The sequence below is a fragment of the Drosophila ficusphila genome, unplaced genomic scaffold (genome assembly GCF_018152265.1).
Source record: "Drosophila ficusphila isolate 14025-0441.05 unplaced genomic scaffold, ASM1815226v1 contig_791, whole genome shotgun sequence".
In the NCBI taxonomy this organism is placed as follows: Eukaryota; Metazoa; Arthropoda; class Insecta; order Diptera; family Drosophilidae; genus Drosophila; species Drosophila ficusphila.
In genome coordinates this window covers 21704573-21719153 of record NW_025064737.1, presented here as the reverse complement: position 1 = coordinate 21719153, position 14581 = coordinate 21704573, and the positions used below count along the sequence as shown (strand labels likewise).

Below are 14581 nucleotides of genomic sequence, written 5' to 3'. Positions count from 1 at the left end.
CCCTCAACCTCAACCTGAGCAGGTTGCGTATACAACAAGGTGGCCCATCAAAGGTTACCCTGTTATTGAATTTTTCAACACCTTTAAGTTTTTAAGTGCACATTAAAAAATAATTAAGCCCAGCTTCAATGGTCAACCCATGTCCTGTGGACCGATTAATTAAGAGATGGCAGAAAGGAGGCGCGTGTGGAATTGGTCTGCGCAGCAGCTGTTGCACAGAAAGTTATAACCATTCCCTCACTCATGTTCACCCCCCATTCCGCCCGACTCTCTTTCCGATTCGAGTGAGATTTTCGAGGAAATTGTAAACAGTTTTTATTGGCTTTGCCTGCCTAGATGTGGCTATATAATTAAATAACCCCTGGACAGGGGCAACAATTCGGCGAGTGTCGTTCGAGTGAGTCTGCGGATGAGTGAAAAGTGAGAGAGTGAGCGAATTTCGACCGAGTGGACCGAGTAGAGTCGAACCATTTCGCTATGTGGGACTCCCCTTCAGTCAGTTGGTTTTGGAACCTCGCGCAGTTCTGGTCGTCGCTCTTCGTCCGTGTGCCATTGGTTTTTGTGCGTGCTGCCATCGAAATATAGAGACAGAGGAGAAAGGGGAGAAAGCCTTCCTGTTTGCTTCACGTGCCTCCAGATAAACAAAGCAACTCAGTAATCGAAATACTCCAGTACATCGCGACAAAGCAACGAGGAATAATAGTGCTTCAGCTTTGCCTTTTTGCTGCATATCAGGAAAACTATTGCGATAAAACCAACTCAAACCAAAGCCAAGCAGCACCTAGAACGCTTTACGTAAGTCTGCGGAGTATGACGAGCAGCGACATTAAATATATCCGAACTATGTTGCTTGCAACGGAAAAACTTTCTCTGTTAATGCTGTCTGTGTAGAAAATCAATAGCTCGATTCTTGGTGTTATCCTGTCGCAGGATACACACACACCAGCTCATGTGAATACTGAATGCACTGTCTTGAAAACATCTGCTCGCACAGAAGGGTTCTGGAAATGATTAAAAAAGTTCTCGGGAGAATAGGGAACTAAATAATTGTATCAGCCACTCTCTTTGGACCTTCCTACCCCTATTTCGCCCTATCAGCTGGATATTTGCATTCGTTAGCTTGTTGTTCATTGGAACGGTTCAGCAAACGCTTTCAAGGCTGTACTCACTTTAATGGGTCAACAAGCTGTGCAGACACTGAAATGGATTATCTTAGCTGTCAATGAAGGGGATGATGAACGAGGCTCAACGGCGAACTTTAAACCCTAAATTGGTTTTCGCATAATAATTTTCCTACACAAATTTTAATAATTAGAAAAGAGATTTCAATTAATCTAGTTCAACAAACGCTCAGCGCTTAAGTTTGATAAGCCTCTGCAATATCCTCTTAATAATTGTTTGCTAAGACACTAAGACTAAATCCCTTAAAATAATCTCCTGATTATGCCCCCTTGAAACTCCCTGAAAGTATGCAACAGTTTCTTACGCTTTTCTTTTCCTAATTTAAAATTCAAGGCATAGCCAGCTGCAGAGTAAACATCGCTGCAAAACAAGTATAAACAAAGTGGACAAATTGAGGACTCCGCTGTTTTCCTTTCCTCGAGCGCTTTTGAGTGGCTGCCTGGTCAAGCTAATTGTGGCTGTCCTTGAACTTTTGCCCAGCTCAAAAAAAAACCCAACACCGAAAGATACTTTAGTGCAAAGTGTGTGGCATAACTTTTGTGGGAGCGGCTTCATGTTGGCCCAACGTGACTAATGTTGGGGGCAAAATAATGCGAAAAGAGCGGATAAGCCCCGAAAAATGAAAAGCTTAAACATTTCGCTGGTCCGGCTGAGTCTGCAAACATTTCAAGGACCCCAATGATTCGTCCAAACACCCCAACATTTTCCAACGCACACGAACCCTCGCACGTTGGCACGTGACGTTTCCCTGACGTTTTTTAATTAAAAGCCGTCAAAATGCTTTGTGCGCACTTTCCTCTTTTGCGCTATACACACAAAGAAATGAAAGTCAAATTGAAAACGTTAATTAAATTATATTTTTATATGAGAAATATTGAAAATATATTTATCAAAACCAACTAGGATAGGTTTTTTCCGTGTACCGCTTTTATTTAGAGTTGCCCCCTTTTTTCCAGCCTGCGGCAAGGCTTGTTTAGGCTTCTGAATGTGGCACGCATTTAAATGGGCTTAGCATGCCCTTTCCAAAAGATGCTGTCACTTTACACATAGGCATTACGAGCTATTAAAATTCCATTTGCGTTTTAATTTTAGGGACCACCGCAAGATGTCGCTGCTGCTCACAGGAAACAGTGCCTCCCTTTCCGAGGAGGAACTCGACGAGTAAGTACCATCCCGCCACTAACTTTTCCGCCTGAAATTAACAGCATGGCCTCAACTTTAGTTGACTTAATACAAAGTTTTTGTTTCGCACGGCCGTAAGTTTTGGGCCGGAAGAACAACAACAATGGCGATGCTATAAATATAAGAACTTTCGGTGACAAAACTTCTTAACTGACTAACAATACGCCAACAACTGTTGGTAGGTGGGAAGTTGGTAATGCGGGTATTGCAGCAATTTGAGCTCACAAGGTGTTTTGGATTACCAATTTATTGTCTGGCCTTAGTAAACTTAAAATGATTAAACTATAAAAGGTAGATAAAGGTACTTTTAACCCTCTACTGCATGAGCATAGAAATAATAAGGGAAAAAATTTTTTGAATGTAATTATGTGTTTATTAAGGCCAAAATAATATATTTTTGGACTTTTTTTTGTGGGGGGTGGCATAGTTTGGGGTGGGGGATATGGGGCCATATATGGCTTTGTATGCATTCAGCTTATTCCATAGTTTGCCATATATGGCACTGTATGCATGTATACATTACTTCATGTGAAAGTTGGTGAAACAGTTTCTTTTGTCGTTGTAGCATAGAAATACATTGCATTTCTCACAAAAGGTGTATGAGCGGGAAGAGCAATCATTTTTGCAGAGTTGCCTTTGCTTTTTCCAGGTGGGAAAATGGCCAATATGGTCCTCCCGAACAGAATTCAATGGAATTTCCTGGTGCTTTCGTCTTTTGCTGATAGTAGGGGTACCTTCCCTACTTGTACACGGGGATGAAGTTGGAGTCATCGCAGGTCGTCCGCGCTTCTTTACTTTTCCTGCCTTGCACAGGTGCTCAGCTATAAAAAGCTTGAAATCGAAGAGTGGCATATATTGATCTGACTTACGACGCCATAGAATCCATGAATTCACTACGCACATATTCTTGAGCGCAATTGAATTCTATAAAGAATCCAGTAAGTCAACGCCACCCATATAATTATTGTAAACATCAACTGCCTTAGGAGAGTTGATTTCTACATTGTGCATTCATTTCTAAAAGAAAACAAGTGAAATTGTTAAGCTAATATGCTAAGAATGCATATGTACATAGAATATAAACATGCACGCGTTACTGCATATAGAGCCATATATGGCAAACTATGGAATAAGCTGAATGCATACAAAGCCATATATGGCGTCCACAGTTTTTTGCATAGAATAGTATATGTGATGCTCACCTATAGTCAAATTCTATTTTTTATGAACGAAAACTTTATATTCTCTTAGAAAAAAATACTTTTCAGTGATAAAACTGATTTTTAGTGTAGTAATTTTTATTTTAATTTCACCGCAATTCACTTTCGTTCGTCTGCTTGAGGCGCGAGCACAAAACTGATCGAAACTTGAGATAAGGCAACACAAAGAAGTTCTGAGTATAGACATCTTACATAAAATAGTTGAGAGAGATTTAGTAATAACAAACGAACTAGTATATGTACCGTTTTATTGCAAAAAAAAATTATTGAAAGTGAGAAGCCATATATGGCTTTGTATGCGGTAGAGGGTTAATTAATTTAAATTATTTTCAATCCAACCCTAAAAGAATGCTTTGAAGAAAGCAATAAATATGAATAAATGAAGCTAACAAATAGTATTCTGGTGAAACTTTAGCCCAAACTGTCCTTCAGTTCCCTTACCGGACTATATATTCTCTTTATTCCCGCTATGTCACGAATCATTACTAATTGGTTTAAGTATAATCTCATAATAGCGGCCGCACGCAAATTGCCTTTAATTACTGGACCATTCAGCTATCGGCGTATTATGTCAGCTAAAACCGAAATGTATAAATAGAACGTATCGGCCACAACTTGTTGGCAGAGCAAGTGCGAAAATAAATGGCTAACCAGACGGGGGCGTTCCATTATCTCCATGTGACCTTGGTTTCGGAGTGGGTGGTGCTGCCCTTCCTTACATTGCTCATACGCACAGTAGTCGCAAGTTCACAGCCAGTAAAACAATAAAGAACAATTATCGATTTGGGCTGGCCCTGTGGCATATGCCAGCCAGTCTGATGGCCATATTGCCAAACCACCCACATCCAAATTGGAGCGGGTGTGATCCTTAGTCCGCCGCCAGTGGTGCGTGAGTAATGCAATTTGGGATGACAACATGACTTGGCCCACTGAACTGGCCCTGACATTTGCTTTCTTGCCCGATTTCTCATTGCTTTTCGGGGCTGAGTAATCCCTTAATAAACGGTCTGCATTATCCGCAGCTTCATTTGCATTTCTCGGCTCTTTGTTGGTTCTGCCCGACCTTCTGTCTGGCTTTCACCTTCACTCGCCCTCAGTAATTACCAGACCAGGTCTTATCGGAGGCCCGCAGAAACGCTTAATAGCTTTGTCCGGGTAAATGCAATTCCATTTGCCCGACTTGTGTGAAGGCGAGTTGAGGTCGGAATGAGTGGGCATCTCAAAGGGCTCAAGAATCTTAAAGGACATCCATTTAAAGCTCTTTGATTAATGGCTTGCTGTGTGACGTGACTAATGCAAAACTGTTTCAAAGCTGGCAAAGCTTTTACTCTTCTCGAAGAAATTCCCCCGCATTGGAATCGATTTTAGAAATATAAGCTCACTGAAAAAAAATTGGAAGCTGCTTACTAGGAGTTTTAAGAAACACTTTTCTAGTAAAATTTGTATATTTCATTAGTGCATAATACAATTTCAACAATTACAGTGTTACATATAAATAGATAAAGGGTTTGAGTTCACAAAGGCAAGTCAAGATTCATGCCAGTGACATTTGTTGCTGCCTCTGACAGCCAAGTTATCTCGGGGTAACCAAGTGGAATGACCCAAAGAAAAGACTTGAAATGGCCACGTTTGTGTGCACAGCTCAAATTACAAAGCATTTCTCAAGAAGCTCTCACAAGATGATGATTCGAAAACAAACTTGGTTTTTGGTATTGAACAGTTTTTAATGGTCATTCTTGGTTAATGAGTTTTCCTTTTTTCTTGTTGTTTAGGCAAATATCAAAGCTACTCTCGCATAGTTATATAAACAGCGATTTTTGTTTGGCTTTGCAGCTGGCGAAGTCAATCAATGAACCGAATGTTGGTTGCGGGGAATTGGCCAAGTTAATTACGAGTATGGCCATTAAGTGAATTCCACCGCCATCCGCTCACCGTTCAAGAGCGACCTCAAAATAAAATTGTGAGCCCCGTCACGTACATAGAAACCTCCTCCATCCTCTTTCTCCTGCACTCTCTATCTCTCTCTGTCACTGTTATTGTTTCTCTCCCTCTCTCTCGCTCTGTCTATATTGTATTACTGAGCCAACACAGCCGAGCCCCCTTTTCGGCTGCTTTTGCCTAAGCTTTGCTTTTGTCTTTGCTCTTTTCATTTCTGTTGGTACCTCCTATTTTTTGGGATGTCGGGTGTATTCGATTTTCAGTTACGCTTGAATTGTATGTTTTGAAAATTGAAGAAGAAACAAATGTTAACAGCAAACCGTTCAAAGAGCATCTTTAAGTATGCTACGAATATGTTTAATTTAATTAAAAGGACATCCCTTAACAGAATGTTAACAAAAATAAGATTGCATATTTAAGGGACCAAAAATTTCCCTTTCATGCCTGTGAGACACTGAAACTTACAGTTTCAAGGTTTTTTTTTTTTTTAACTATCGAATCGTTATTTTAGCATCATTACAATAACGGGGTTCCGAAGCTGTTAATTTTATACAATTATTTTCCAGTTTATTTCATTAGGCATTATTTGCATATCATTTGCAAATATCAGAGTTGAAGAATGTGAAATGAAATTTGTAGCCAAAAACCAGTTTAAAATATACAAGACCAAAAATACCAAATTCGATTAGCATTTTCTTGGAATTAAACCAAAGGTCCGGCTGATTGAACCGAACTAAGCACCCTGTTCTTACAGCAAATAAAATAGCGAAATTGCAATAATTGGATTACGCAAATCCGTTATGCTGCGCTGCAAATTCGCCTTTAAGGTGGCAGTCAATTGCGCTTGATTAGGGATGCATTAGGCGCTCTCAAATGATAACAATCCGTTGTATTGCTATTGCGATGACCTTGCCCCAAGACTTACACGTTTTCATTGTAAGACTTCGACTTCCATAATCAAATTGCGCAGCATAAGTGACTGTGAACTTCCGAATGGCAGATAAGGCAACAGTTAGAAAACATTAGCAAACACAACAGCGCACAGCTAACAGAGCTCTGTTAACCGGCCTATATAAGACCCGGCGAAACCCAAGCAATTTTTTTAGTTTCACTCGAAGCGTTGACGTGTCTATACGAAATCCGATTTCTATTCGTACGTTAGTTTGTTTTGTTTGTTTGTGAGTCACAGTCAGAAAAAAGGACATTAAGGAGGTGACATCATGCCGCCCACCATTACCGATAATCAGTCGCACGACTTTAAGGCCCACTACGATTGCGCCCACAGGTCCTCGCTGCAGGACGATGAGACCGATGATGCCTACGTGAAAAGGATAACGCGGTAAGGATGTCAGAACCGGTTTTTGGCAAGCAGCTGCTCCTTAACAGGGGTTGTTGTTCTTGGCGGGAAGATCACTCCCCTTATCCAAACTATTTTGCTGTAGAGATCCCTGAGTTCTTTAAATTTATAATCAAAATACGAATGTATTTTATTCAATTTGTAATTTTTATAATAATATGTATATAATATATAAGTTGAATCAGTGCACTGCACTGCGGTTTATAGTTGCTTCGATGACGAATCGCTGTGTTGGCACAACACCACATCGTCTGAGTAAACGCCAAGAAAAACCGCCTTTGCCAAAGAGCAAAAAAAAAAGCGAAGTGCTTTGCCAGTTGGCCAAATATTTGCGCAGACCGGTGGGCGTGAAGCCGACTTGATTACCCTGTATTCATTTCAAAGATTAAATTTCTTGTGATCCGGTTTCGAAGCTAATCAAATCATCAGTTATGCTTATTCCGCTACACATTATAATCGGATGTTTGTCGGCCCGATTACGAAATACTTCGCTTATCAATCAAGGTTAAGACTTCACTGGGGTTTTTTGCTTATGCTCTAGTCATTCGAATTTTGCTTTTTGTTTTGGTCTTGTTTTTTATTCCGTTTGACGCACAAATAAATAACGACTATCGCTGGGTATATTTGGGCCCCCTACTGAGTATATAAATAATGTCACTAATACATACAACTTTGTTAATGCGACATTGATTATAAATCGAAACTCAACGCCGTCACTCGAACCCAAGAAATATAAAATATGTACATATATACCATATACCACTTTATGCTTAATCATACTTAAGCGATTAAATTACTAGAATTTCTTTATTAAACTAATCTTTTTCAGCTTCATTTGAATAGAAGGAAGTTTAAATATATAATATGCGAAATAGAAAGGCAAAAAACTTCCACCAATAACGAATTTTTCTGATTAACTTTTGGGGGCTTGTTCGTACAACCACATTTCTGCGAAATAGATTACGTTATCGTTTATCAAATAACGAGCACTTTTTTTAATGGGTTTCCCACTTGTCAGCTGAAAGTAATTAACCCATTCATTCTCTTGGCCAAAAGTGGGCGTAATTTATAGCACCCACAGGTTGTGTTTTTATAATGTTTCTGGGGCTTTTAATTTAATTTGCATTTGCTTTAATTGCAGGTACTCCGATGGAACCGTCAAGCTGCGCAACTCAAACATTGAGCTCATGGACCAGGATATTCTATACCATCTCGCTTTGGGCAGCGAGAGCCACGACCTGCAGGAGATGTTTGGCGATGTTAAGGTGTGTATTTCAAGAACTAGTCTCTTGAATTATTCATAGCCGTTAGTAAGTGGTTGAGACTAGACCCAGACCCAGACCTTGATTGTTATCAAACCAAGTGGAGCGCCAGCGAAACGAGTTCCCTTTGCCAATTAAGTTAATAATATGCTTTGCAGTCAGGTTAGGAGACTAATAGAACTTGAAAACGATACTTGAGCTGGTGCAGGTTTATTTTGCAAATGTAAATAAAAGCTATTACAAGTGTATCAGTATTTTTATATATATATAAATTCTTTGAGGTATTTCTTACGAGTACTTTTTGCTAAGCGAGTCAATATTTCAACGACGTGTGCTGATAACATCAGCCTATAAGCTTGTGTAAATGCTTAAGTAACCTGTATTGCAATTTATTGAATCAGGGTATTCCCCTTAATTCAAAAACCATAGTAAATGCTTTTTGAACTCTTGCAGTTTGTTTGCATGGGAGGAACTCCGAAGCGCATGGAGAACTTTGCCCATTTCATAATGAACGAGATCGGCTACAAGTTGCCAGCGGGCACTCAGCTGCAGGACATCAGTGCCTACTCGTACCGATACTCGATGTACAAAGTTGGTCCTGTGCTCTGCGTCAGCCACGGCATGGGAACGCCCTCCGTGAGCATCCTGATGCACGAGATGATCAAGCTGATGTACCACGCCAAGTGCAAGGACCCCGTCTTCATCAGGATAGGCACCTGCGGAGGAGTGGGTGTGGACGGGGGCACCGTCATCATCACCGAGGACGCTCTGGATGGCCAGCTGCGGAACTCCCACGAGTTTGTAAGTGTTGCTGTCAGCTAAACTTGTCAAAATCAATTGTATTTAATACCTGCTATTTGGTTTACAGACCATTCTGGGCGAAACCATTCATCGGCCAGCCAAGCTGGACAAGAAACTGGCCCGCGAACTGAAGTCCCTGGCCAGTGCCGACGATCCGTACGACACCATTATTGGAAAGACGCTGTGCACCAACGACTTCTACGAGGGTCAGGGCCGTTTGGACGGCGCCTTCTGCGAGTTCAGCGAGAACGACAAGATGGCCTACCTGGAGAAGCTGCGCGAGCACGGGGTGGTCAATATCGAAATGGAGAGCACCATCTTCGCGGCGCTGACCCACCATGCCGGCATCAAGGCGGCGGTGGTCTGTGTGGCCCTTCTGAACCGCTTGAACGGGGATCAGGTCAATGCCCCCAAGGAGGTGATGAACGAGTGGCAGCAGGTGGGTGCACAACAACTATTTCCTAGAACAGAAATCACTTAGTTAACGTTTCTTGTTTTCTTTAGCGCCCCCAGATCCTCGTGTCACGCTATATACGCAAGATCCTCACGCATAATGGCCAGCTAAAATCGCTGTTTGGGCACCAAGGATCCATCAAGTCGCCCCGGCGCTTCAAGCTCGTCCAGCAGGAATCTCAGGCCCACGAGTAATCCGGGTTGCATCGCCAGTTTCATTTAAAGTTACCTTCTTACCGTATATGTATGTGCGCATCTCTCCAGTTTTAACATTCCCTAGTTTAGCTTTGATTAAGTTTCTAGTTTTATTTCCGTGTATATCGCCCTCATATGATAATTTAAACCCCAGCATATTGTACGTATTTTCATTGAGCTGTTCAGCGCCGAAATATGTTAACACAAATCTAATATATATAACTATAATTAATAAAAAATATCACTGTGTGTGACGTTCAAAGGTTATCAGAAATAAACGCTTTTGAGATCACAAAACTGCTTTGAAAGTGAGCCAGAAAAATACGAATAATATAGAAAAATTATATTGTTAATTGTTATGTTGCATATTTTAAATGGGGATAACCAATAAGAAAAGGTTTAACTATAATATCGTTATGCTACATTTCTATTTCATAAATTATTGTCCTATTGTATTGAATTTCCTAAATATTTGTTAAATATACATGTTGATAAGTGTTGCTACCTTACACTTAACTTACAGTTTAAAACAAAACCAACAGCACTAATTCCTTCTCTGTCTAGTTATATTCAAATAAATTCAAAAATATGAAAAAGAACAAAATGCTGAAAAATAACATCAATATGTTTATGTGAAGCACATGGAAAATATACAAGTTATATTGTAAAAACAAAGTTTATAAAAAAATATTTCAACGGCATATTAAAAAACAATTGCAATTTATGTATACACCCTACTTCTTTCGCTGAAATTGCATTCTTCAAGTGCTAAGTAATAAGATAAGGAGAGCCACTGAATGTTGCACCGCGTATAACCGGTCTCTTGATTCCGAACAGTTCTGTTCCAGCACTCGAAGTGATCGCACGCGCCTCTCAATCGTACGTGCTTTGTCTGAGTTTACAGGCCCCCTTAGGTGTGACCTTACACAAATACATATAACCAACACACATATAGGGAAAAGTTAAAGATTGCACATATTAAATCGATGACCACATGGACCACGCCTTTTTAAATCAACAATGTTTTAATCATATTTAATGTGTATGCTTTAGATAACCCGGCTAATCACATTTACTTGTGGAGGGCAATACATATATCAACAAACTAACATATTTCTAAACAGATAAATATAGACAAAGCTTTTGGTAAAATCTAAAAAAAAACACATAAACAATTTTCCTTCAGATTGTCATCCATTTTAAAAAATTATCAACATGTCGAAGAAGTAAGTTCACGCCAACCTTAAAACGAATAAAATACTACAAATATAATCTCTTTGATAGAGTTGCAAAATTGGCCAATCCGCATTTGGATACCATGCCGGCGGATTTTTTGTACCACCTGGACATTAACGTGGCCGATACCCAGGACACTAGTGATATTCAGCGGAAGTTCGGCGACGTCAGGGTGAGTCGTTGAGACCAAATCAGTTTTGTTCTTCGGCTCATCAGGGTTATCTCAGGTTATCTGCATGGGGGGAACTATTAGCCGGATGCGGGACCTAACCCTACACTTGCGAGGGGTTTTGGTACTGCCTGACTCCAGCGATCCTGTGGATTTGTGTGAGCGCGGCCATCGGTACGCCATGTTCAAAGTGGGTCCAGTTTTGTGCGTGAGTCACGGCGTTGGCTCCTCAACATTCAGTGTGGTCCTTCACGAGCTGCTCAAGTTGGTCAGGTACGCCCAGTGCCAGGACCCCGTCTTCGTGAGGATCGGAACTTGCGGAGGAGTCGGAGTGCCACCTGGTACTGTGGTGGTCACTAAGGATGCATTCAATGGTCTGCTGCGCAACGAACATGAGATCGTACGTATAAGGAGTATTTAATTCCATACCTTATAGATACGATGACTCTCAATTTAAATTTTTCAGGCTATTCTTGGGAAGCGAGTGGTGCGACCAGCGAAGTTTTCCGAAGAAGTGATCAAGGAGATTATGGCATATGGTGCCGATCCCAATGACAAATTTCAAATCATAAGTGCCAACACAATGGGAACAGATTGCTTCTACGAGGGTAAGTGGTATCGGTTGCCTCTCATGTGCATGCCCTGCTTAATACGAATTTGTTTGGTCCAGGTCAGGGACGCACCGACGGAGCAATATGCGAGTATACAGAAGAGGACAAGATGGTTTTCCTGCAGAAGTGCCACGATCTGGGAATCCGCAACATTGAAATGGAGGCCAGCATGTTTGCCTCAGTGACCCAAAAAGTGGGGGTCAAGGCGGGCGACGTCTGCGTGACACTAATTAATCGCCTTAAAGGGGATCAGGTGGGTTGGGGACTCAACATGTATTGCAGAAGACAGAAGACTAATACCCATTTTCCAACAGGTTACTATTACCATGGATCAGAAGCACGAATTCGAGCAACGGCCTTTCTTGGTCGTGGGTCGTTACATTAAAAAACTTCTGCAGCAGTAGTTCTGCCATCATTTATTTGCATTTTATACATTTATATTTTTGAATAAACTTTATGAAACAGCGCACGTTTAGTGCGGCATTTATCCAACCTTTAAATCTCCTGGATCAGAAGTTTATTGCTAGCGTTGAGATTGTCCTGTGGCAAACGCAAAGTGTTTTCCTTGGGCGGCGGGGTCAAAGGTGGATTCTGCACAGCGTTGGCCTTAGGAGCTTGAAACTTATTTCCTAAGGCCTCGGCGGCTGACATAAGTTTGCTTTTAACCATGCGATTTGGCTTTATCAACTCGGCTAGATCGTAGTCCTTGGCGACTGGTGCATTTGCAGTCTCGTTGCTCTGCGGTTTTTTGGCCAAAGATCCTGCCTTTTTTACTATCTTTTTTTGGAATCGCTAGTCTTGATTTCCGGCGGATCGAGCTCCTCAATTATCAAACGTGTGGCGTTGGCGGGGGCCACCTCACCCAGCAGTGAGGACAACTCTGTCACTGATTTTTTGGCAAACACGTTATCCGGCTCCAATTCGAGGACTTTCTGGTACACACTTAGGGCCTAAAGATATATATATCATATAATAAATAAATAAATATAAATAAAAGAAAACAAATATTCACCTCAAGCTGTTTTCCTTCGGCACACTTAGCTTCTGCCAGGCGTAGATGAGCTTTTACATTATGCGGATCCAATTGCAGACAGGCTTGGCAGTCCGAAATGGCAGAAAAGTATTTCTTTAATTTTAAATCTGTTAAGAACAGCAATTAAAAATTTCTTTTAACATTAATAATAATTTAAATAATGACTAAAAACTTACGAGATACAGCGCGATTATTGTATGCACGTGCCGCATTTTCGGGATCGTAAAGAATGGCACAGTTGTATTCCTCAATAGCACTTTCGTACTCCTTGGCCTTAAAATTCTCATTACCCCGCAGTCGATGTCTTTAAGAAATACAGTTTTATAGAAGGATAACAATAAGCTGATCATAGCACATACCTTTCTGCAAATTGTTCCCGCTCCAGTTGACTAAGATTTTTCAGTTGTGATTGGAGGCGCTGAAAAAGAGATTCCTTTTCGTTTCTTAACTCTTTTTCGGTAGACGGTTTTTGGTGGACGGAAAGCTTCTGCTCTGCCTGCTCCTTATCACGTTCTTCGTCCAGATCCATGCGGAGTATCTCCTCGTCCGGATCGTACTTATCCCATTTTCTGTAGTCTGTCGACTTGATTCGAGAATCCTGGGTTTTGGTCTTTGGCTGAGATGGTTTAGATTCAGCAGGTTTGGGTTTCTCAGTAGCCTCTTGTTTATCCAGCTCGATTTTGGACAATTTACGCACAGATGGAAGATCCCAATTCTGTTTAACTTTCTTTAGTTCGTTCAATGCGCAGTCCTTGGATTTTATGTCATCGGTCCAATCCTGGCAGAGGCGAAAATCAGCTTACATACACAAATTTAATTACCAGTTTGTAGACCTACCAGAATGGGTTTTAGTTCCTGTTTGTCCAAGACATTGCTCTGCTTTATCTGCTCCTCATAGCGAAACAACTTGCTATCCGGCTTTAACTCCTTCAGCTTTTCCTCTGAGCATCGCATCAAGTCCGGAAAATATCCTTCCTCACCGGAACGAAGGATTTGCACGATTTTCTCCATTTCCCTTGCATTTGTGCACGTTTCCACGTAGGCAAAGTCCAAGTGATGAATTGGTATGTCATACTTTTCCAACAGGGATTTCTTTTTTTCCGCTTCCATCTTTTTTGCTTTGAAACAAATATAAGATGTGCTTCAGACTTTTAAAATTGTTTTTGTATGTACGTAGAAACATACAAATGTATATCGACTAAACAAATACTTGATGTAAGCTGAGGGGCTTGCTTAGTAACCAACAACAACCTAAAAAGTAAACATTTTTCGTTACGGTTCTTAATGTAAAAAGATCGACACGTCATGTTAATTACATATTCCTATTCCTCATTTTATGTATATAATAAAGCTAAAACGCTTCAGTAATAAAAGTAAGAAATATCAGGGAAAGTCCCAACTTCAAAAATATCACAATGATTTCACAACCAGTCTTTTTTATTGTCTTGCTTGCACTTCTTGCTGATTCTGATATCCACACGATTGTAGGATTTTCTACCCCCCTCATGCAATGACCCCCTATTCGATAAAAAGTTTGCTCCGAACAAAAAAACTGTGTTTTAGCAGCCCACATTGTATAGCGGTTCTATGGTGTAATGGTTAGCACTCTGGACTTTGAATCCAGCGATCCGAGTTCAAATCTCGGTAGAACCTGAATTTATTTTTTTTTTTTAATTTAAAATTGTGTGCTTTTTTATTATGAAAGTTGACTTTTAAATAGTATTACACATTTCTATCCTTATCTTTTTTAAATACGTTATAACAAAAATGCTATTTCTTTGTAGTGTTTGAGGCGACAGCATAAGTTTCGTTTTGCGCCTGCCTGACAACGCGGTTCTATGGTGTAATGGTTAGCACTCTGGACTTTGAATCCAGCGATCCGAGTTCAAATCTCGGTAGAACCTAGTTTTTTTTTTTTTTAATTTGAAATAACTGTTGAAAT

At 40.6% G+C, this 14581-nt stretch overlaps 3 protein-coding genes and 2 non-coding genes across 7 annotated transcripts; 4 read left to right on the top strand and 1 right to left on the bottom strand.

The window, feature by feature from the left end:
• The first annotated feature begins 513 nt into the window (after positions 1 to 513).
• LOC108095889 (uridine phosphorylase 1) lies at positions 514 to 10314 on the top strand. 2 transcript variants are annotated; one of them, XM_017197201.2, is made up of 6 exons: positions 514 to 795; positions 2275 to 2343; positions 8021 to 8144; positions 8595 to 8942; positions 9010 to 9381; positions 9447 to 10314. In XM_017197201.2, the coding sequence occupies exons 2-6, from the start codon at positions 2288 to 2290 to the stop codon at positions 9588 to 9590; spliced, it is 1044 nt and encodes a 347-aa protein (XP_017052690.1). In that variant the 5' UTR covers positions 514 to 795; positions 2275 to 2287; the 3' UTR covers positions 9591 to 10314. The 2 variants fall into 2 exon arrangements, with proteins under 2 accessions (XP_017052690.1, XP_017052689.1); XM_017197200.2 differs by lacking the exons at positions 514 to 795; positions 2275 to 2343 and adding an exon at positions 6612 to 6861.
• Positions 10315 to 10419: 105 nt separating this feature from the next.
• Positions 10420 to 12106, top strand: LOC108095890 (uridine phosphorylase 1). Of its 2 annotated transcripts, none has more exons than XM_017197203.2 (7): positions 10420 to 10504; positions 10777 to 10816; positions 10875 to 10998; positions 11054 to 11395; positions 11462 to 11603; positions 11666 to 11859; positions 11921 to 12106. In XM_017197203.2, the coding sequence occupies exons 2-7, from the start codon at positions 10806 to 10808 to the stop codon at positions 12008 to 12010; spliced, it is 903 nt and encodes a 300-aa protein (XP_017052692.1). In that variant the 5' UTR covers positions 10420 to 10504; positions 10777 to 10805; the 3' UTR covers positions 12011 to 12106. The 2 variants fall into 2 exon arrangements, with proteins under 2 accessions (XP_017052692.1, XP_017052693.1); XM_017197204.2 differs by having other exon boundaries at positions 10424 to 10469.
• On the bottom strand, positions 12006 to 13839 carry LOC108095887 (sperm-associated antigen 1). The gene is given in 6 exon segments (XM_017197198.2): positions 12006 to 12382; positions 12385 to 12556; positions 12619 to 12746; positions 12816 to 12943; positions 12999 to 13417; positions 13477 to 13839. Coding segments are annotated over 6 exon segments (1401 nt in total). The 5' UTR covers positions 13750 to 13839; the 3' UTR covers positions 12006 to 12101.
• Positions 13840 to 14220: 381 nt separating this feature from the next.
• On the top strand, positions 14221 to 14292 carry Trnaq-uug. The gene has a single exon. It is a non-coding gene; the product is annotated as a tRNA-Gln (tRNA).
• A 179-nt stretch (positions 14293 to 14471) lies between these two features.
• On the top strand, positions 14472 to 14543 carry Trnaq-uug. Its single transcript has one exon. It is a non-coding gene; the product is annotated as a tRNA-Gln (tRNA).
• The last annotated feature ends 38 nt before the right edge of the window (positions 14544 to 14581 follow it).